Below are 18898 nucleotides of genomic sequence, written 5' to 3'. Positions count from 1 at the left end.
CAGCACTACAGTAGGCCTATATCCCACCGACGGGGGTCAGAACATATAACTACACTGCATCATTCAACACTGCTCGCTACACAGCTCTGTGCTACCGTACCTCGCACCTTACACCAAAACCAAAGACACACATGCATGTGGGCTGCTGATATTACTCTCGTGCCGACTAACGTTACAAATGTCATTTATATTGCAAATTTGAAAAAAAATAAATGTGGATGTATGAAACAGAATATATTCAAAGAGGAGATGGGGCAATATGTCAGAACCTAAAACTGCATAGAAAAAAAGAAAGTAATTTAAAAAAGTATGTTTCTTGTGTCCTCCTGGCTCTGTATTGCCAGTAATGTTTTTGTCATTAAATCAAACAGAATCAAACCCTGCTATCTCGTGTCTCTGTTTACCTGTAGAGGAAGGTGAACGCTGTGAGGATGCAGTGTTTGTGGCGCGTTGGGCGTCATACTGGAAGACTGGCACATCTTCCACGGAGGGAATCATTACAGCTTCTCTAACAAGAACTATATAAGAACATAAAGAGTTACGACCGAGAGGTCATTCCGTTCCTAGTATCGGATTGATCTCAAAATATTGTCAAGGATCTCAGTGATTCCACATCAACAGCATGGCTGTTTAACCCTTGGTCACCCATTCCGTACCCTCACCACTCTCTATGTGAAGCAGTGTCTCCTACCCTCTGTCCTAAGTCTGTCTCCACTTAATTTCCACACTGTATATTGGTTAGGGTTAAGTTTCTCAACTCTTTTAAGATTTTAAAGACTATTAAAGACTTCAGTAAGTCCCCCCCCCCCCCCCAATTCCTCGCTGTTCTATCTCATTTCTTTAAGCTCTGAGATTAGTCTGGTTGCTGCTCATCGTTGTACTCTGTCCAAGGTCACAATGCCCTTTTGGAGACGCAGTGCTCAGTGATAAGTTATTTGTCAAACTGTTTGCGTCTGTTTCAAGGAATCCCCTGGTGTGAGACGTTACCGAATTATTCAGAGGGGGGCGGAGAGGGGGTTGAATGTGTTGTTTAAAAAGACGTTCAAGAACTGAATCATGAATGATAAGTAGGTGAGAGAATTATACCATTGTGTACTTCGATTTGTTTTACCTTTTAAGGTTAGAGGCTGGAGTTACTCCATTAGAAAGGTGTGTACAGAACAAACACCTTCCTTATGGAGAAGTATACACATTACTGACACCTGACCCTGCCTGTCCACACTGACAGCACAGATCAAACAGTACAACTGGAGCTGTCACATTGCTCCACAGCAGCGTCACGGGACCAGCAGTTCTCTGGGGAGTTTGTTTACTCCTCAGCTGCTTTGTGCACGGCACATTGTGTCCACATTGCACTTAGCGTTCCCCCCTTTTGAGATAATATTTTGAAATATAATCCAAACAGCTGTCCTCTTTCCAAAGAAGAACCCCTCCCGCCACTATGTATGAGAAGGAAGCACAGCAACGCACAGGGATACACATTATACACTGTGGCACATCAAGCTCCTAGTAAAACCTGCAATGGGTGAACGTGCTCAACTTCCATCCCTGCGCTGTCTCTACATGTACAGATTTATGAAGGAAAGTGACTGTGCATCGCCTGCATCGCGCGCGTGCGGGAGGGAGCACACCGGGTCTGCGAGCCGCTGCAGGCAGCACGCGGATCTCGACACCGTCACTGCCAGTCCAGCCAATCCCCAGCAAGAGCTCGGACAGGCCTTTGTTTACCTCGCGAGCACGACGCGGACACGTGATGTGGGAGCGGCGCTGCATGACCTGCGGTGCCGGACCGCGAGAGGGGAGGGGCCAGAGCATTCCATAACTGCAGCAGAGCATGCCGTGTGCGTGCAATAACAATCAATACAGAGCCAGCAGCACTGACTGAGACAGCGAGAGAAAGAAAGAAAGAGCATTGCTATACACACGTCCCGTCACTGATTACTGGAGAACGGAACCGGCAATACAGAACAATCATGTCTCATCACGGACAAGACCCCGAGGATAACCTGCACAGTAAGCACTGGATTTGTGAGCGTGTGGTTTTATTTTATTTTAGTATTTTGTATTTAATATACCGGTATATATCGTGTGTGTGTGTTTCTTTCACGCTATACGTTCAATTTATAGTTGCAATGCATGTACAGTCATTGCAAGAAAGAATAACTGTTTTAAACAGTGAAAGTGTAATGGAATAGGCAACAGGGGTCACGTATGTATTAAATAAACAAACAATTGAAATGCTCGTTTTTAAATGAATGTTAATACGTTTTGTTTGCGATTCACGTTGTTAGTTACTTGTGAATGTAATTTTTATTTATTTATTTATTTATTTATTTATATATTTATTTATTTTGAACACCAAAACAAAGAAGACTGTGCCACGCATCGTTAAACACGAGAGTGCATTCTTCCATTCAAAAACGAGGTGTCTGTTTGAAAGTCCTGTTTGAAAGACAATATCAGAAGCAACAGTGTATAACTGTATAATATACTGCTTGGTTTGACACGGGAATTGCATTGAAATAATTTACCGCTGAATAGCCATTCATTAAATATTACACATGAAGATTCCTTTAACACACCCAGGAGTGAATTGGCAGGAGGATTGTCAAGAAAAGGAGCAGCAGGTTTTCTCCTTCTAGGTGATCCTGACAATGTCTTGTCCTAATGAAAGAGGAGAGCTGAGTTTCCTCATGGTTATACTGTGCACTAACCATAGTTTGCCGTGTTTATTAACATGCTGTACCATACCTCTCTAGTCTTTACAACGTTTATCTTTGCCTTACCAAGCTTTCGGTGCTTTATTACACTTTGCTGTGCTTTTACTGTGGGAAACGTTTATAAGGGGGTGAATGGCACAGAGTGCAGCACAGGTCCAATGGTGGCCTGGTCCCTCGGGTCGCCAGTCTGCCTATCGTGTCAGGTGGTACCAGTTTGTGTTGTTGGGGATGTCTGCCATGAAACTGGGAGCACTGAACTCGGCTTACTTGTGACCTAGGCCCCCAGAGCAAGACAAGACAGCATGTGGTGTGTGTTGTATTGCTCTGGACAGCATGTCGTGTGTCTTGTGTTGCTCTGGACAGCATGTCGTGTGTGTGGTGTTGCTCTGGACAGCATGTCGTGTGTGTTGTGTTGCTCTGGACAGCATGTTGTGTGTGTGGTGTTGCTCTGGACAGCATGTGGTGTGTGTTGTGTTGCTCTGGACAGCATGTCATGTGTAGGCAGGGACTCGAGTGATGGACGAGGGCGAGAGCCTCCTGTTTAACAGCATGTCTTCTCCTTTACCCCGTGCGTTTTATTGAGATCAGATAGGCTGGACAAAGTAAAATATCTGCACTACAGCGTGAATGTGGTGGAGGGCCACCATGAGCAGCCAGGTGGAAGCTGGTTCAACATGATGAGGCTGACAGGTGTTTTCATAGTTCCTGAGGGATCAATGAAGTTTATATCGGCTCCCTAAACACTGTCAGCAGCTTTATTATTTTTTTTAGCTGGAGACAGAGGCAAGTCAAGCTGACTCATACACAGCATTGCGGTGATTGCAACAGCTCTGCATATTAATCCACCCCCCCCCCCCCTCATTTATAAAGGGATGTGTTCCGTGTCGTCAGGAAGTTTAAGCCCCTTGTTGTTGTTGTTGTTGTTGTTGTTGGCTTGTTAAGACGCACAGATTTATGTTCTAAATTTATCCGAGTGACTTGCAGGTAGAAGCGATTGCGTGCAGGTTTCCTGTGGTCAGTGTGTACATGTGAGGTGTTTATGTCCTGCTGACGTGGAGGGTGTCGCTTTCACATAGTGCTGGGAGGGTTGGCATACCATAGTGTAGCAGTAGTTATTAAGAATGTGGACCTGTCTCAAAGCACTGACCGTGTCTGCCACTTGAAGTCTCTTTTTATTTCTCCTCGCCTCCTATAGACCTCTAGGATTGCATCTGGATATAATCCCATACACTGTTGATTCTATGCAAATTATTAAACAAAATAATATTTCTGTCTGCGATTTGAGGTCCCTCCAAATAAATGGTGTAAAGTGATGCAGTAGTTTTAAGAATACATCCTCCCTTGATTCCTGGAGTTTCTCAGAACCCTTCACCAGAGAAGAACAACACACTAATGCTGCAAAACAGTGAGAAAACAGGGACTGAATTAATCCAGCCAAGAACAAAGAAGAAATAGGAGAGGGGGGGGGGGGGGCACGTGATATAGTCTTTTAAAATATTAAAAGGCAGCTGACAAAGTTAATCCTGATTAATACTTGAAGCGCAGCACAGAAACCAGGACCAGAGGGGACAGTTGGAAGTGAAGTGTTAAAAGACTTAGGAGACAGAGGGCAGGACACCTTCACACAGAGAGCGGTGACGGTACAGAATGGGGTTATCAGGATCCGATTGACAGAGTTTTGAGATCAGCCAGCTATCCAGGAACCAGGCGAGCACTGAGGGGATGAACGGCCTCCTCTCGCTCTTCATTTTTCTTATGTTCTTATGCAAGTAATTCTGTTAGCTGAACAAGTTTGTCTTTCCTTTTTAGAAACAAACATTGGTGAAAACAAGAAGTGGAATGAATGTTTAGTGACTATGGCCCATTTGATTTAATACTGTAGTCAATAACAACCCTGCAAAATACAGTGTAGTCTGAGTTTGATACCTATTTTCTCCACAAGGTAATCCAGGTCTAATCAGTGGCTTTTTAGCCCAATAACATCATAAAGCAGGGATGGAAATAAGACCCCATGACATAGCAGTTTGATCCATTCTTGGTTTGACTGTGAGTTTAATAAGACTCACCTGAGCTACTGTTCCCTATACACTGTAGCTAATCATGCTCGTATTAAAACCTGGAACGGGTGAAACTGATATGCAGTAGGAGTCTTCTTTCCATCCCTGTAAAGCAGATGTTACTCACTATTTGCAAACAGTGAAGCCTCATTCTGGTGAAAGGGGTTAAAAAGCTCATCAGTGTTGCATACTGTAGAGACGGTCTCTGGATCAGTTGTTTTTCTGAAGAGCTTTGTGTCTATAATGAAGGGGTCATTCGTGGTGTCTGCTACTGTTGTGTCAGATTAAAGATTAAACTACATTTAAACTGCATGACCTGCGGAGGCTAAACATGGTGTAAAATGTGTGGAATTATTGTGTTAGCTATAGCCACCTTATTACTGCAGTCTACTGCACCCTTGGTGCTGTTATCTGTGCATGATATTTCTTAGTTTATTACTGCAGTCTACTGCACCCTTGGTGCTGTTATCGGTGTGTGATATTTCTTAGTTTATTACTGCAGTCTGCTGCACCCTTGGTGCTGTTATCTGTGCATGATATTTCTTAGTTTATTACTGCAGTCTACTGCACCCTTGGTGCTGTTATCTGTGCATGATATTTCTTAGTTTATTACTGCAGTCTACTGCACCCTTGGTGCTGTTATCGGTGCATGATATTTCTTATTTTATTACTGCAGTCTACTGCACCCTTGGTGCTGTTATCGGTGTGTGATATTTCTTAGTTTAGCTTGTTGTGTGAGTGTTCAAGCAGAACTCAAGTGGATTTCTTTGTTTGTTTTGCCTGTCCGCTTTGTGCAGTGTCAGTATCAGCGTGACCCTGGCCGACTCTGTCTGCTAACTCTGCCTTTTACCTCCCATTGTTCTGCTCTGACTGTCCTGGTGCTCTCAGAGGGTAAAAACTGTTGACAGTGACCAACTCAAAGGCCAAACACGACCCTTATAACAGAGTCCCCTAGTGAAAGCATTGCAAAGTGTAATAAAGCACAGTGGAAGCTTGGTAAAACAGAGGTAAGCATTGTGAAGCACAGAGCGGTATGGTAAAGTATATTAAAAAACAAATGATAGTAAAGCAACCCTTAAGAGCTTCCCAGAGTGAAAGCACAGCAAAGTGTAATAAAGCACAGTGAAAGTATGGTAAAGCAGAGATAAGCACTGTAAAGTACAGAGAGGATAAACATGGTAAGCTGTGGTAAATGTGGTGTAACCATGGGAACACTTTCATAAAGGCACACTTTGATTTGGTCTAGATGTGTTTTTACCCTTTTACGTTCCTCACAAACTGATCAGAACTCTTCCTGGGTCCAGTCAGCAGGGATTAATGACTTGTGGACGAGCTGTGATCTCTGGATATGCGAGCATGTGCTGGAAGGGGCTTTAACAGTGTCAGTGTTTAGGCCCGCAGCTCATTAGATGAAATGGTTGCAAACAGTAGTGGCTGTACAAGACTTCAGATAAAGAAGTGACACCTCAGATGTGAAAGTGTTATTGCCAGGATGAACATGGGTTTTACATTTTCAAATGTTCTTTCAAAGTGAAAATGTATATGAATATTAAAATGTTCTTTCATTTTGAATTAGCTGGAAAACAAATGTTTAACTTATTGGAGTACCATATTTAGAGTAAAATTGTAATGCATCAAATTGTCTATTAAAGAATGGAGAAAAACACAGTTCTGCTTTGGTTTGCTATGCAATACGAACACAGTCATTATTGTAATCATTTTAGCCAGTGTCTGTTTGAATATTTCTCAACACTAGTAAGTGTAGCACTTCTTGCAATCGGAGCAACAGCCTGGTAAATCCGATCGCAGTCGCAGCCCTTCGCAGTTTTTAAAGAGTGGGACCAAGTTCTGACAGCTTGAGTAGTTGCCCCCGTCTCTGTCCACTCCTCGTGATGTCATCGTCTGTCTCTGTATCAGCCTGGCACACAGCACAGAGAAACACATTGAGACAGGGAGGCCAAATCCAGAGGAACAGACTGCTGCTGCAAAAAAAAAGATTCCTACCTAATCCCTAACAAACCACTGCAACTGAAACGGGTGAAGCAGCAACGGAAAACATGTTTGGTTCTAATACTGCTACACTGAAAACAAATGATTGAGTTGTGCCTTGTGAGCTCAATTCTGTAGAAAATAAAACTGAATTTCAACTCTACTCCAAACTGCTACTCTGAACGTGACTCATTTAACTTGCTCGTCATCTGATTGTTGAAACTTTATTAACAGAGAGGCGATGTGCAGGATAAAGTGCATCAGTGCTTACTATAAAACAACAAACACAGTTACAGTACTTCAAATGTACGTAATAAAACACATGCTGTATTTTCTGACAAAGAAACAAAGCAAAAGGAGGGAGAGCGAGAGAGAGAGAGAGAGAGAGAGACCGCCCCCCCCCCCCCTCCTCTCTGGCAGACGTGCAGGGTGGCACAGTGCAATATAGATGATTTGTAGTACGTGAGATCTAGCATGCCTCTCCTCTGCAGCCCTGGCTGCTCTCATCCCTTTCTCTTAAAGCTAGGGCATCTCTGGATTACTGCACACTGTGTACCCAGTATGTACATTTTCTTGTGTACCTAAGTCCATCTGTTCTCTCGTATTGATTTTGTCTCTTTTTCTGCTTGCTCTGCTACCTCGTTGTTTCAATCACTACAAACCCCGACTGCAGTTAATCGATTGCAGGTAGTTTTCATTGACCCTGCTGGAAAGAGACGTAGTTTAGAGCACATCGGAGGGCTGTCTGTCTGGAGCAGGGCAGGACTGAGCGCGGGGCCCCAGTTTTCATCACTTGTCTTCCCTTTTCTTTGTAACTCTCCTAGGGGTTTGACAGTATAATAATGTCACGTTATGATACATATCGTGATATGCAGGTAGTGATACAATATGTATCCCGATACATGTGACGCTCCAGATTGGTTACTTGTATATGCACAATAAGATCAAATGACCATTTAAGAATGTGCTATTTTGTTTTAAAAAAATAAAATAAAAAAAGATTAAATGAAATAGGGAGAGAGTGTATTCATACCAGCTATAAAACACACTTGTTCTTCATTCAAGAACCATTTGGTGAACTACAATGAGATCTGTTGTGCTTTTGCTCTTGTATCAAGTTACAAATGATACATGCTTTTATTACAATACGACATACCATGTAAATAAAGTACCACGATTCATCGTTGGACACCCCTAAACTCACCATTGTCACTTGTGAAAAGCATAGCACGCTGCGCGGCACACTTCCCATGGTACTGTAGGTTGGTGTGTGGCAGTGCCTGTGCTGCTGACTCAGGGCTCTGTTGTTGGTGGGGTCGGCTCCAGTGAACCAGAGGGACAGGCTGGAGCTAAGCCCAGACACATGGCTCTCTCCAGGACTGCTGTACAGCGACCTGCACTGAGAATCACAGTGTCGTCACCCTGCATCTCTGTGCCCCGCGCAGGAAGCAAGACACAAGCATGCTGCTCTGTGACACACCTCCCTGCATATCAGCAATACGGACAGACAGACACTGCAAAACACAATAGCCACATTCAGCAGCCAGCTGCACAGACACACAGACAGAGAACTGCATTGGTTCTTTATACCAGCTAGGCTGGGGGTCATCCTTTATCTCCGCTGGGATTTGGAATCCCTTGTTCTTAGGTCTGTTGTAGCTGATGCACTACCTGAACTGCGCTATAGGGGGCACTACAACAAGCCTGACTGTGCCTTCATACAGTGAGGTGGCTACCAGTGTTCAGAATGGAACAAGCTGGTTCTGTCAGCAACTGGACTTGCCAGGGTTTGTTTTTTCTTTAGGTTTTCCTGGCCCAGCAAAGTTGAAAGGTCACACTGGCACTTGATTTGAATGGAATGAGGAAGGCTGTTCAGTCCTGGCACTTAGGGTTTGCCAGACAAGCTCAAAGCAGCTCAATACCAGGTAAAGGCAGAGCTAGAGAAATGTTCAAATAACTCAGTATTGGAGCAATGTTTAATAGAGAAGTGTAAGGTACTGCGCGCAGGCAATAAAAATGTGCATTATAAATATCATATGGGAGATACTGAAATTGAAGAAGGAATTTATGAAAAAGACCAAGGAGTTTATGTTGACTCAGAAATGTCTAGACAATGTGGGGGAGCTATAAAAAAAGGCCAACAAGATGCTCGGATATATTGTGAAAAGTGTTGAATTTAAGTCAAGGGAAGTAATGTTAAAACTTTACAATGCATTTGTAAGACCTCATCTAGAATATTGTGTTCAGTTCTGGTCACCTCGTTACAAAAAGGATATTGCCGCTCTAGAAAGAGTGCAAAGAAGAGCAACCGGAATTACCCTGGGTTTAAATGGCATGTCGTATGCAGACAGGCTAAAAGAATTGAATCTATTCAGTCTTGAACAAAGAAGACTACGCGGCGATCTGATTCAAGCATTCAAAATCTTAAAAGGTATTGACAATGTTGACCCAAGGGACTTTTTCGACCTGATAAAAGAAACAAGGACCAGGCGTTACAAATGAAGATTAGATAAAGGGGCATTCAGAACAGAAAATAGGAGGCACTTTTTTACACAGAGAATTGTGAGGGTCTGGAACCAACTCCCCAGTAATGTTGTTGAAGCTGACACCCTGGGATCCTTCAAGAAGCTGCTTGATGAGATTCTGGGATAAATAAGCTACTTTCATCCAAACGAGCAAGATGGGCTGAATGGCCTCCTCTCGTTTTGTAAACTTTCTTATGTTCTTAACAGAACTGAGAACCTAGTCAGAATGATTGTAAATGCAATACAATAAAATAGGGAAGTTGAAAAGGAAATGTAAAGACATTGGAAGCCATTTGCTCTTGAAGCCCCTCCTTTTGATCACTGATAGGCACAGTGAGCCACTATAGCATGCAAAGGGTTAAAAAAGATGTAAACTAGTTGCAAGGCCCAGAAGAGGAGAAACGTAGACAGCCAGACCCTTCAAGCCTAGTCTGCCCAGCCTGGGAGTGAGTAAACCCTGCAGACACACTGTCTGGGTAGGTTTCCAGCTGGCGCACGTGGGGGCAGGCACAGAGCTCACAGAGGGAGGGAGGGTGACGATAATCTCAGGCAGGAATAGATGTGTTACATAACAGCCTCCTGTCAGCTTGTGTTGGTCCTGATCCCTGCCTGCTGTGGTGCAGAACTGGGCCACTGCCAAGCTAATTGGGTTTAAATCTTGCATACTGATAAACTGGACCTGCTCCATCTGCCAGCACCCCTGCACAAAACCTGTTACCTCCGCACATTACAGAAGTTCAGATGAAATCTTCTGACTTGTGTCTTGCTTGTAATGGGCCTCTCTCCAACCCTCAGCCCTTCACCTGAGCCATCATTTGATGACTAGCGTGATGATAATTGAGGTAACGATCAATTATAATTGTGCAGTTCCTGTCTTTAATTATATTAAAACCTTGTTTAAAGGTTTTAGGGTTAGAGTTTTGATCACATCCATACGCATGCCTTTGTTTGTTGAATTGGAGATTTGTTAACACACACAATGTACAGTAGCAGTTTTCAGCTTTGTTTCCAGTGCCCTGAAGTAACCCTTAAAGGGCATTGTTCCCAGTGTGTAGGTATAGTGAGTACCCCGGGCACAGCATAACTAGGGCTTCGGATTTTCTGTTTTAAAAGATTACAAAAAAAATAAATATATAATAAATAACGATAAAATACCCTCAATACAAAGAAAATGAAATCTGTGTCTAGCCAAGAAGCACTGGAAATGGTTACTCCATTCACACTGACTTCACCCCTTTCCCATTTAAAAAAAACAAAAACAAACTACCTTGTAGTGCAGCTGGGCAATGTCGCTCCTTCTTGACTTCTCTATAATTGATTTGTTCCAAATACTTTAAACCCACCCCAGCTACTCGGTGGCAGCAAATTCTTACATTTCTATTGGCGACTCCGCATTCAAAATTCTAAAAAGTATTGACAATGTCAACCCAGGGGACTTTTTCGACCTGAAAAAAGAAACAAGGACCAGGGGTCACAAATGGAGATTAGATAAAGGGGCATTCAGAACAGAAAATAGGAGGCACTTTTTTACACAGAGAATTGTGAGGGTCTGGAACCAACTCCTCAGTAATGTTGTTGAAGCTGACACCCAGGGATCCTTCATGAAGCTGCTTGATGAGATTCTGGGATCAATAAGCTACTAACAACCAAATGAGCAAGATGGGCCGAGAGAATGGCCTCCTCTTGTTTGTAAACTTTCTTATGTTGTTATGTTCTTATCTATCTATCACCAAATCCTTCTTGATCGAAACAGTTGGGGACTGCTTCTGGATGAAGAGCAAGGGACTCGACTAAGATAAGTTGAAGCTCGTCTTCTTCTGTATCCCAGTTTCTCTGATGAAGAGTATGTCTGTCACACTCTTGGTGAAAATGTTACTTTCAGCTGCAGGTTGTGGGGTTGGGGGATGTTGCGGCGATTGTTCAAACCGGGGCGTTGACTTGGCAGAATCCGGTTCTAAGTATAACATATACAGCTGAAGTTGAAAGCAGATGGTCAAGATTTCAAAGCTCAGCTAGATTTTCTGTGGGCTGATGCCTGGCCATATTGAAGATATATGCGTCTTCATAGTTGGTACTCAGCTATATTCTATGATTCTCTCAACAGAGTTCCATTGCAGGTGGTGTCCAGTGTACATTTACTGGTTTCAATGCCACATTGATTTTAGCCTCTCATTTGATGTGATGTTGTGTTGCTTAAGAACATCATTTTAAATGCTTTATTTAAGAAAGATGGCGAAGCTAGCTCTCCATTGTAATGTGCATTGTAATGTGCATTGTAATGTGCATTGTAATGTGCATTGTAATGTGCATTGTAATGTGCATTGTAATGTGCATTGTAATGTGCACATCTGTGATTCCCTACTTCTGAAGTAAGGCTGTTCTTTAAAAACAAAGAAACCCTGAATCCCCAATACTGATCTCCAATTCAAATTTTCATGTGTGGGTTTTTGACTAATTTGTGAAGGGTTTAAACTAGGTGTGGGCCAAGTAATTCCCTTTTAACAAGTTTTAATGAAGGTATTAATTCAAACAGAATGAAAAAAAGTTAATTGCAAACACGAAACAATGCCTGAGTTGTGTTGTGCCTTCACCCATGTTGTGTTGTCTCCCATGTGACCTGTGTTGTGTTGCATCTGTCATGGGACCTGTTGTGTTGTCTCCACTGTGACCTGTGTTGTGTTGTGTCTCTCATGTGATCTGTGTTGTGTTGTTGTGTTGTGTCTCTCATGTGACCTGTGTTGTCTTGTGTTTCTCATGTGACCTGTGTTGTGTTGTTGCGTTGTCTCCACTGTGACCTGTGTTGTGTTGTGTCTCTCATGTGATCTGTGTTGTGTCTCTCATGTGACCTGTGTTGTGTTGTGTTGTGTCTCTCATGTGATCTGCGTTGTGTTGTCTTGTGTCTCTAGGCTCTTGGGTGGAACTGCAGTACAGTCAGAGCAGCAGCAGCAGGAGATCGAGCGTGGGAGGGGGGCTGGAACACATGCCCTCCTCCTCCTCACAGCACCAGGGTGACATGGAGCAGATCCTGCTGGATGCTCAGCTCGAGTCTGACAGAAACAGCTCCTCCGACAGGTCTGTATCGCAGCGGTATAGTACTGACATAGGGCAGAAACAGAGGTGCAGTATGATAGTGCACCAGCGCGACATGGAGCAGATCCTGCTGGATGCTCAGCTCGAGTCTGACAGAAACAGCTCCTCCGACAGGTCTGTATCGCAGCGGTATAGTACTGACATAGGGCAGAAACAGAGGTGCAGTATGATAGTGCACCAGCGCGACATGGAGCAGATCCTGCTGGATGCTCAGCTCGAGTCTGACAGAAACAGCTCCTCCGACAGGTCTGTATCGCAGCGGTATAGTACTGACATAGGGCAGAAACAGAGGTGCAGTATGATAGTGCACCAGCGCGACATGGAGCAGATCCTGCTGGATGCTCAGCTCGAGTCTGACAGAAACAGCTCCTCCGACAGGTCTGTATCGCAGCGGTAAAGTACTGACATAGGGCAGAAACAGAGGTGCAGTATAGTAGTGCCATAGGGCAATCGCAGCAAGAGTGTGACAACAATAAGGATGTTATGTTGACTTGCCTTTGCTCATTCTAGCCATTTTTGTGCTCTCTACTGCAGCTCTGTGTTGTGCAATGCCCCTGAGATCTTGCACTGTTACTCCAGGTCACTGTACTCTGAAGAATCTGAAATGTCACAGCCTACCCAGCAGTAATAGACTTCACAGGCTATCTCTGTCAATAAGCTCAGTGTGTTTGTGTCCCCAGCCCTCCCCTGGTGATGAGGCCAAAGACAGCAGCCCCTCGAGCAGCACCCAGCGAGTCTGGGAGCAGCGCAGACCACACCAGCACACAGGTACCACCACACATCACACACACTTCCCAGCTCACACACTAGTGCAGCCTGGCCCACTGACCAGCAATTAATTTATATCCACGACTAGAGGAAACAAATCAGCTAGGCTACCCCTGTGCATATGACACGGGTGCGCCATAAGTTGTAGCCCAACTGAATGGAGAGATGCTTAATAGACCTGCTTTCAAATGGGTTATATATTGGTAGAAATATACATGTGTTCATTACATGTTGCAGCCCAGCAATCTCCCAGAGTTTCTGTGCTGTTGCACCTCTTTGTAGTTGTTGCCCTCTAGTTGTAGTCGTAGTGCAGATACAATGAAGTGTGGTGAGCTGCGGGAGGGGCGGCTGTGCTGAGCACTTCACGTGCTCTTCCTATCTATTGCATGTCTCAGGAATGCTGTATCAATGAAAATAACCAGAGTCCTTAAAACTCAAGCAGGCAAATCTGTCATCTCATACTACAACTTTATATAGGATTCATGGGATGGTCCTGATGGGCTGCTTGTATGATGTATAATAAGATCAATAATGATGGACTATTTTGTTACGACAACAATTTAACGAGATATGGAAATGTATTTATCTTTTACCAGTTGTTAATCACATTCATTCAAGAACCATTTGGTGAACTACAGTGAGCTCTGTTGTGCTTTCTTGGTCTTGTCTCACAATACAAACTATTCATACCTCTATTACGACACCATAGGTCATGTATAGAAAGTGTTACGATTCATTGATTACACAATGAATTGTAACACCCCTATTGTTTGAAGTTGTGGATGTAGTTCTTGAAGGAGGTGCATTGTTTTCTCTGTTGCAATGTGTGTTTAATCATGCTCTGTGTGTGACGCAGTCGGAGGAGGATGGTCAGGAGCGTGCTGTGGAGGTGGAGAGCATGCTGAAGAGCAGTGCTGACTGGATCTGGGACTGGTCAAGCCGTCCGGAGAACCTGCCGCCAAAGTATGAACAGCCACCCGGCTACACCAACTACATCACCTAGATCTATTACACCACCTGTATCAACTACACATCAACTAGATCTACACCCACTACATCAACTATATCAACTAAACCTACTACACCAACTACATCACCTAGATCTATTACACCACCTGTATCAACTACACATCAACTAGATCTACACCCACTACATCAACTATATCAACTAAACCTACTATTATTATTATTATTATTATTATTATTATTATTATTATTATTATTTATTTCTTAGCAGACGCCCTTATCCAGGGCGACTTACAATCGTAAGCAAAAACATTTCAAGCGTTACAATACAAGTAATACAATAAGAGCAAGAAATACAATAACTTTTGTTCAAGCAAAGTACAAGTTTGACAAACCACAATTCAATAATACAGCAGGTAATAGTGATAGTTACATCAGGATGTGATTAAATAGTGATAGTTACATCAGGATGTGATTAAATACAAAGTACTACAGGTTAAAAACTTGGCAGATTACAGTATTCTGAAGTACAGGATTAAATGCAGTAAAATAGGGGGCTGATAAGAGCAAAATAAAGCACATTTACATGAAGGGTGATAGTGTCCCAGGATACAAACAGAGGAGTTCTACAGGTGCTCTTTGAAGAGGTGAGTCTTAAGGAGGCGCCGGAATGTGGTCAGGGACTGGGCAGTCCTGACATCTGTAGGAAGGTCATTCCACCACTGCGGAGCAAGGGTGGAGAAGGAGCGGGCTTTGGAGGCAGGGGAGCGTAGCGGTGGTAGAGCTAGTCTTCTAGTGCAGGCGGAGCGGAGAGGTCGAGTGGGGGTGTAGGGAGAGATGAGGGTCTGGAGGTAGCTGGGTGCAGACTGGTCAAGGCATCTGTAGGCTAGTACAAGAGTCTTGAACTGGATGCGAGCGGTGATCGGGAGCCAGTGGAGCGAGCGGAGTAGTGGAGTAGCGTGGGCGAAGCGAGGCAGAGAGAACACCAGGCGGGCAGCAGAGTTCTGGATGAGCTGGAGCGGACGGGTGGCGGACGCAGGGAGGCCAGCCAGGAGGGAGTTGCAGTAGTCTAGGCGGGAGAGTACCAGGGCCTGGACCAGGAGCTGGGTAGCATAGTTGGTGAGGAAGGGTCGGATTCTTTGGATGTTGCTCAGGAAGAATCGGCAAGTGCGTGCCAGAGTGGAGATGTGCTGGGAATAAGAGAGACAGGGGTCCAGGGTGACTCCAAGGTTCTTAGCGGAGGAAGAGGGAGAGAGTGTGATAGATTCCAGAGGAACAGAGATAGAGAGATCAGAGGAGGGGGAGGAGGAGGGAAAGAAAAGGAGGTCAGATTTAGAGAGGTTGAGTTTGAGCTGATGCGAGTGCATCCAGGAGGAAATAGCAGACAGACAGGGAGAGATACGGGAGGAGATGGTGGAGTCAGAGGTGGGGAAGGAGAGGAAAATCTGAGCATCATCAGCATAGAAATGGTATGAGAAACCATAGGATGCGATGAGGGGGCCCAGGGAGCGGGTGTAGAGAGAGAACAGGAGAGGACCCAAGACTGACCCTTGGGGGACTCCAGTTAAGAGAGGGTGAGGTGTGGAGGTTGCTCCACGCCAGGTTACCTGGTAAGTGCGGTTGGAGAGGTAGGAGGAGAACCAGGCCAGAGCAGTGCCAGAGATCCCCAGGTCAGCAAGAGATGATAGTAGAATAGAGTGATCAACAGTGTCAAAGGCAGCAGAGAGGTCGAGGAGAATTAGGACTACAACAACTATATTACCTAGATCAACTACACATCAACTAGATCTACACCCACTACATCAACTATATCAACTAAACCTACTACAACAACTATATTACCTAGACCGACTACATCAACTAGATCTACTACATCAGCTGTATCTACTGTACTACACTACATCAAGTACATTAACTAAATCACACAAATGGGATGGGATGGGAGGGAGAAGGGAGGGATTGTGGGGTGGAGGGAAGGTAGGTAGGCAGAGATTTATTTTAGTATGCATCTGTATAAGGTGAGATCTGAAAATACATTTATTTACACATCATTGATCATGTGTGTATTCACATGCTCCTATAATTTGATTATGAAAGCGTTGACTCCCTCCCTCTTTCTCTCAGGGAGTTTCTGTTCCAGCACCCAAAGCAGACAGGCTCGCTGAGCATGAGGAAGGCTCGCATGATGAAGAAGGGGATCTTATCCTCTGAATTCCTGGTCATCTTTATCCCCTCCATCGTCGTCTCTCACCTGCTCACCCTCGGACTCGGGTAATGAGAACTGGACTGGTCTCGCTTCCACTCTCCCACCCAGAGCACAGTCCTGCCAGCTACCAGCCAGGGGGGCAGTACTGTACTCGCTGGGTGCTGGTGATGAAACATTTACTCGATAACTGTGAGCCTTGTCTGTCACGATACAACGATCGTCATGATAGCAGCACAATTACTCCATTTTTTTTTAATCGTCTTCCTGAATGCAAGTGGTCTAAGGTGTGCTGCAATGTTTTACAATACAGACTAGTAAACAGAGATAGGGTAGCGATTCCTCAATTGTATAACTTTAGGGTAACATATTGAAAATTACACAGTGCTGCTACCTGACCAAGTACCTATACTTTCCTTATAGAAGTTTCCCCACAGTAAAAGCATAGCAAAGTGTAATACAATATAACCATGGTAAAACTAAAAGAATACTGTGGCTTAAGCGCGGACTCAAGCAGGTGTGTTTTTACCCTTTTATGTTCTTCAAAACCAATCAGAACTCTTCCTGGGTCCAGTCTGCAGAGATTAATATCTCTGGATATGCGAGCATGTGCTGTAAGGGACTTTAACAGTGTCAGTGTTTAGGACCGCAGCTCAGTACCGTGCAAAAATACTGTGGTCAGCTTTTATAAGGGTTGATTGACTAAACTGGAGCCTTTGCTGCCTCCTCGGAGAGCAGAACGGTGTTTGGGTTTGTAGCGGACATGCTAGCCTGCTAACTGTCCTCTCTCTCTCTCTCTCTCTCTCCAGGATCTACATTGGGAAGAGGCTGGCTGCATCCACAGCCAGCACGCTGTGAGCGCCAGCACCCCCTGCAGGAACAACATAACAACTCTGAATACTTGAACCAATAGGAACGTAGCGTTGACATCTCCATCCACTCATCTCACATTGGAGGACAGCAGATCCTCCTTCCTGAGAGGAGGAGGAGGAGGGTTACAGATTTGTTTTTTTGGTTTGTTTCCTTTTTTTGTTTTTTGTATCTTTTGTTGTTTTCTGATTTTTTTTTTCTTCCGATACTCAAATTGAAGTAAGAAAAAAGTGAGGCTCACTTTTGCGTTGTTAACCCCTCTGGTAGGGGGAGAAAGAGATATATTTGATATCTGACCCAATGATACACAGACCTGAGAGAGAGCTTTGTGTCCACCACACTGGCAGCGAGCTGCAGCACTGTGAGTGCTCGGGTGGGAGCTGGACGCTGTTTATGACAGTGGAGATTGTCTGTTGCTGGCAGTTAAGATTTTTTTGTTTTGTTTTGCATTTAATTTTGGAAATCAGTCCTAATCCTAATGCAATAATACAGAAAGCTGTCTCACTGCACTGTGTTGTCTGTCTCCCTGTTCCAGCACTGTGAGGTAATGTACTCATACTGTATAAAGACACATTTGAGAATTTCTGCCAGCCAGGCTCAAGGAGCCGTTCCTTCAGCCCCAGCTGGTAGAGTTCTGTCCTGGAAAGCCAGAGCCAGCAGGGCTGGATTGCTTCCTCTACCTTGAAGTATTTTCTCCTTGTGTTTTCAAAATATTTTTATTTGATTCTGTCAGCTGTGTAATTAGCGCAATTACAATTTAATTTCGAAAATCTAAAAAAATGTACAATTATAAAATACATAAAAAGCATTCAAACTACCCCAGATTTCATAGACTTTAAATGTGTTTTGTGGAATCTAAACTGGAGTTAAACTGGGGCCAGTTTCACAAAGTGTTTTTCAGACTCAACGGTCTTCCAGCTAGCAAAAACATCTTGCATTGTTTTTCAGAAAATGTTTTTTCAGAAAACGTTTTTTCAAGAAGACAGAAAGATCGAAAGATAAATGGTTTCTGTCAGTGCATCTCCTTCTATATAATTGCACTGGATTTAGCAGACTCCAGGCAGAGGTGAAAGTGCTCCCTGCACTCTACACTACGCTGAGCTGCTCGTACCTGTGTCCCTCTGCACCGCTGCAGCCCAGTACTAGAACTTCTGAGCTACTATAGTAATGCTGGGAGCAGCACAGTGCTCTATCCTGCAGATTCGCTGGTACACAGATGGGTTGTGAAGCGTCTAATAAATTATGGAACACAGTCATTTAGCAGAAGCAGCTGAACCACACTGTTTGTTATTATAAACTCCAGCAGAGCGAGTACGTGGTCGTTTCTCATTTAGACTACAATCATTGTGCGATACTCCAGAGTCTTTTAATGTCTGTCTGCTGATTTTGTTTTTGTTTTGCCTTCTCTTAGTTTACCCTAGTTTGCTATGTGTTTTAATGTGCTTTACCATACCTCCTTATCCTTTACAATGCTTACCATTGCGCACTATGCTTTATTACACTTTGATATGCTTTTACTGCAGTACACGTTTCTAAGGGAGTATCTGCACTAGCAGGGGCTGGTGCTCACTGGTTAAAGATCTCATAGATACCTTTCACTATGCAGCCTTCATCTTGAGCTGCTGTGCACAGATCCCCTCTGTCAGTACTGTGAGAGGCAGCTGTGGATGGAGCTGGTCTCCGGAACGTCTTTATCTTGACTATCCTGGC

At 44.1% G+C, this 18898-nt stretch overlaps 1 protein-coding gene across 2 annotated transcripts; it reads left to right on the top strand.

Moving 5' to 3' along the window:
* Positions 1 to 1778: 1778 nt before the first annotated feature.
* On the top strand, positions 1779 to 18612 carry LOC117404037 (BCL2/adenovirus E1B 19 kDa protein-interacting protein 3). 2 transcript variants are annotated; one of them, XM_058985740.1, is made up of 6 exons: positions 1779 to 2013; positions 12198 to 12363; positions 13062 to 13149; positions 14006 to 14112; positions 16240 to 16386; positions 17128 to 18612. In XM_058985740.1, the coding sequence occupies exons 1-6, from the start codon at positions 1974 to 1976 to the stop codon at positions 17174 to 17176; spliced, it is 597 nt and encodes a 198-aa protein (XP_058841723.1). In that variant the 5' UTR covers positions 1779 to 1973; the 3' UTR covers positions 17177 to 18612. The 2 variants fall into 2 exon arrangements, with proteins under 2 accessions (XP_058841723.1, XP_033862564.3); XM_034006673.3 differs by lacking the exons at positions 1779 to 2013; positions 12198 to 12363 and adding an exon at positions 12386 to 12759.
* Positions 18613 to 18898: the final 286 nt, after the last annotated feature.

The sequence above is a fragment of the Acipenser ruthenus genome, chromosome 2, assembly GCF_902713425.1.
Source record: "Acipenser ruthenus chromosome 2, fAciRut3.2 maternal haplotype, whole genome shotgun sequence".
NCBI classification, from domain to species: domain Eukaryota; kingdom Metazoa; phylum Chordata; class Actinopteri; order Acipenseriformes; family Acipenseridae; genus Acipenser; species Acipenser ruthenus.
Note: the sequence above shows the minus strand (reverse complement) of the source record. Positions and strands in the feature narration are given on the sequence as shown.

What these genes read in the sequence shown, in the direction of transcription:
- LOC117404037 (XM_034006673.3), top strand. Translation starts at nt 12,416, where the DNA reads ATGATAGTGCACCAGCGCGACATGGAGCAGATCCTGCTGGATGCTCAG. An exon ending in AGAAACAGCTCCTCCGACAG is followed by an intron (nt 12,760 to 13,061) that starts GTCTGTATCGCA and finishes TTGTGTCCCCAG; the next exon opens with CCCTCCCCTGGTGATGAGGC. An exon ending in CTGCTCACCCTCGGACTCGG is followed by an intron (nt 16,387 to 17,127) that starts GTAATGAGAACT and finishes CTCTCTCTCCAG; the next exon opens with GATCTACATTGGGAAGAGGC.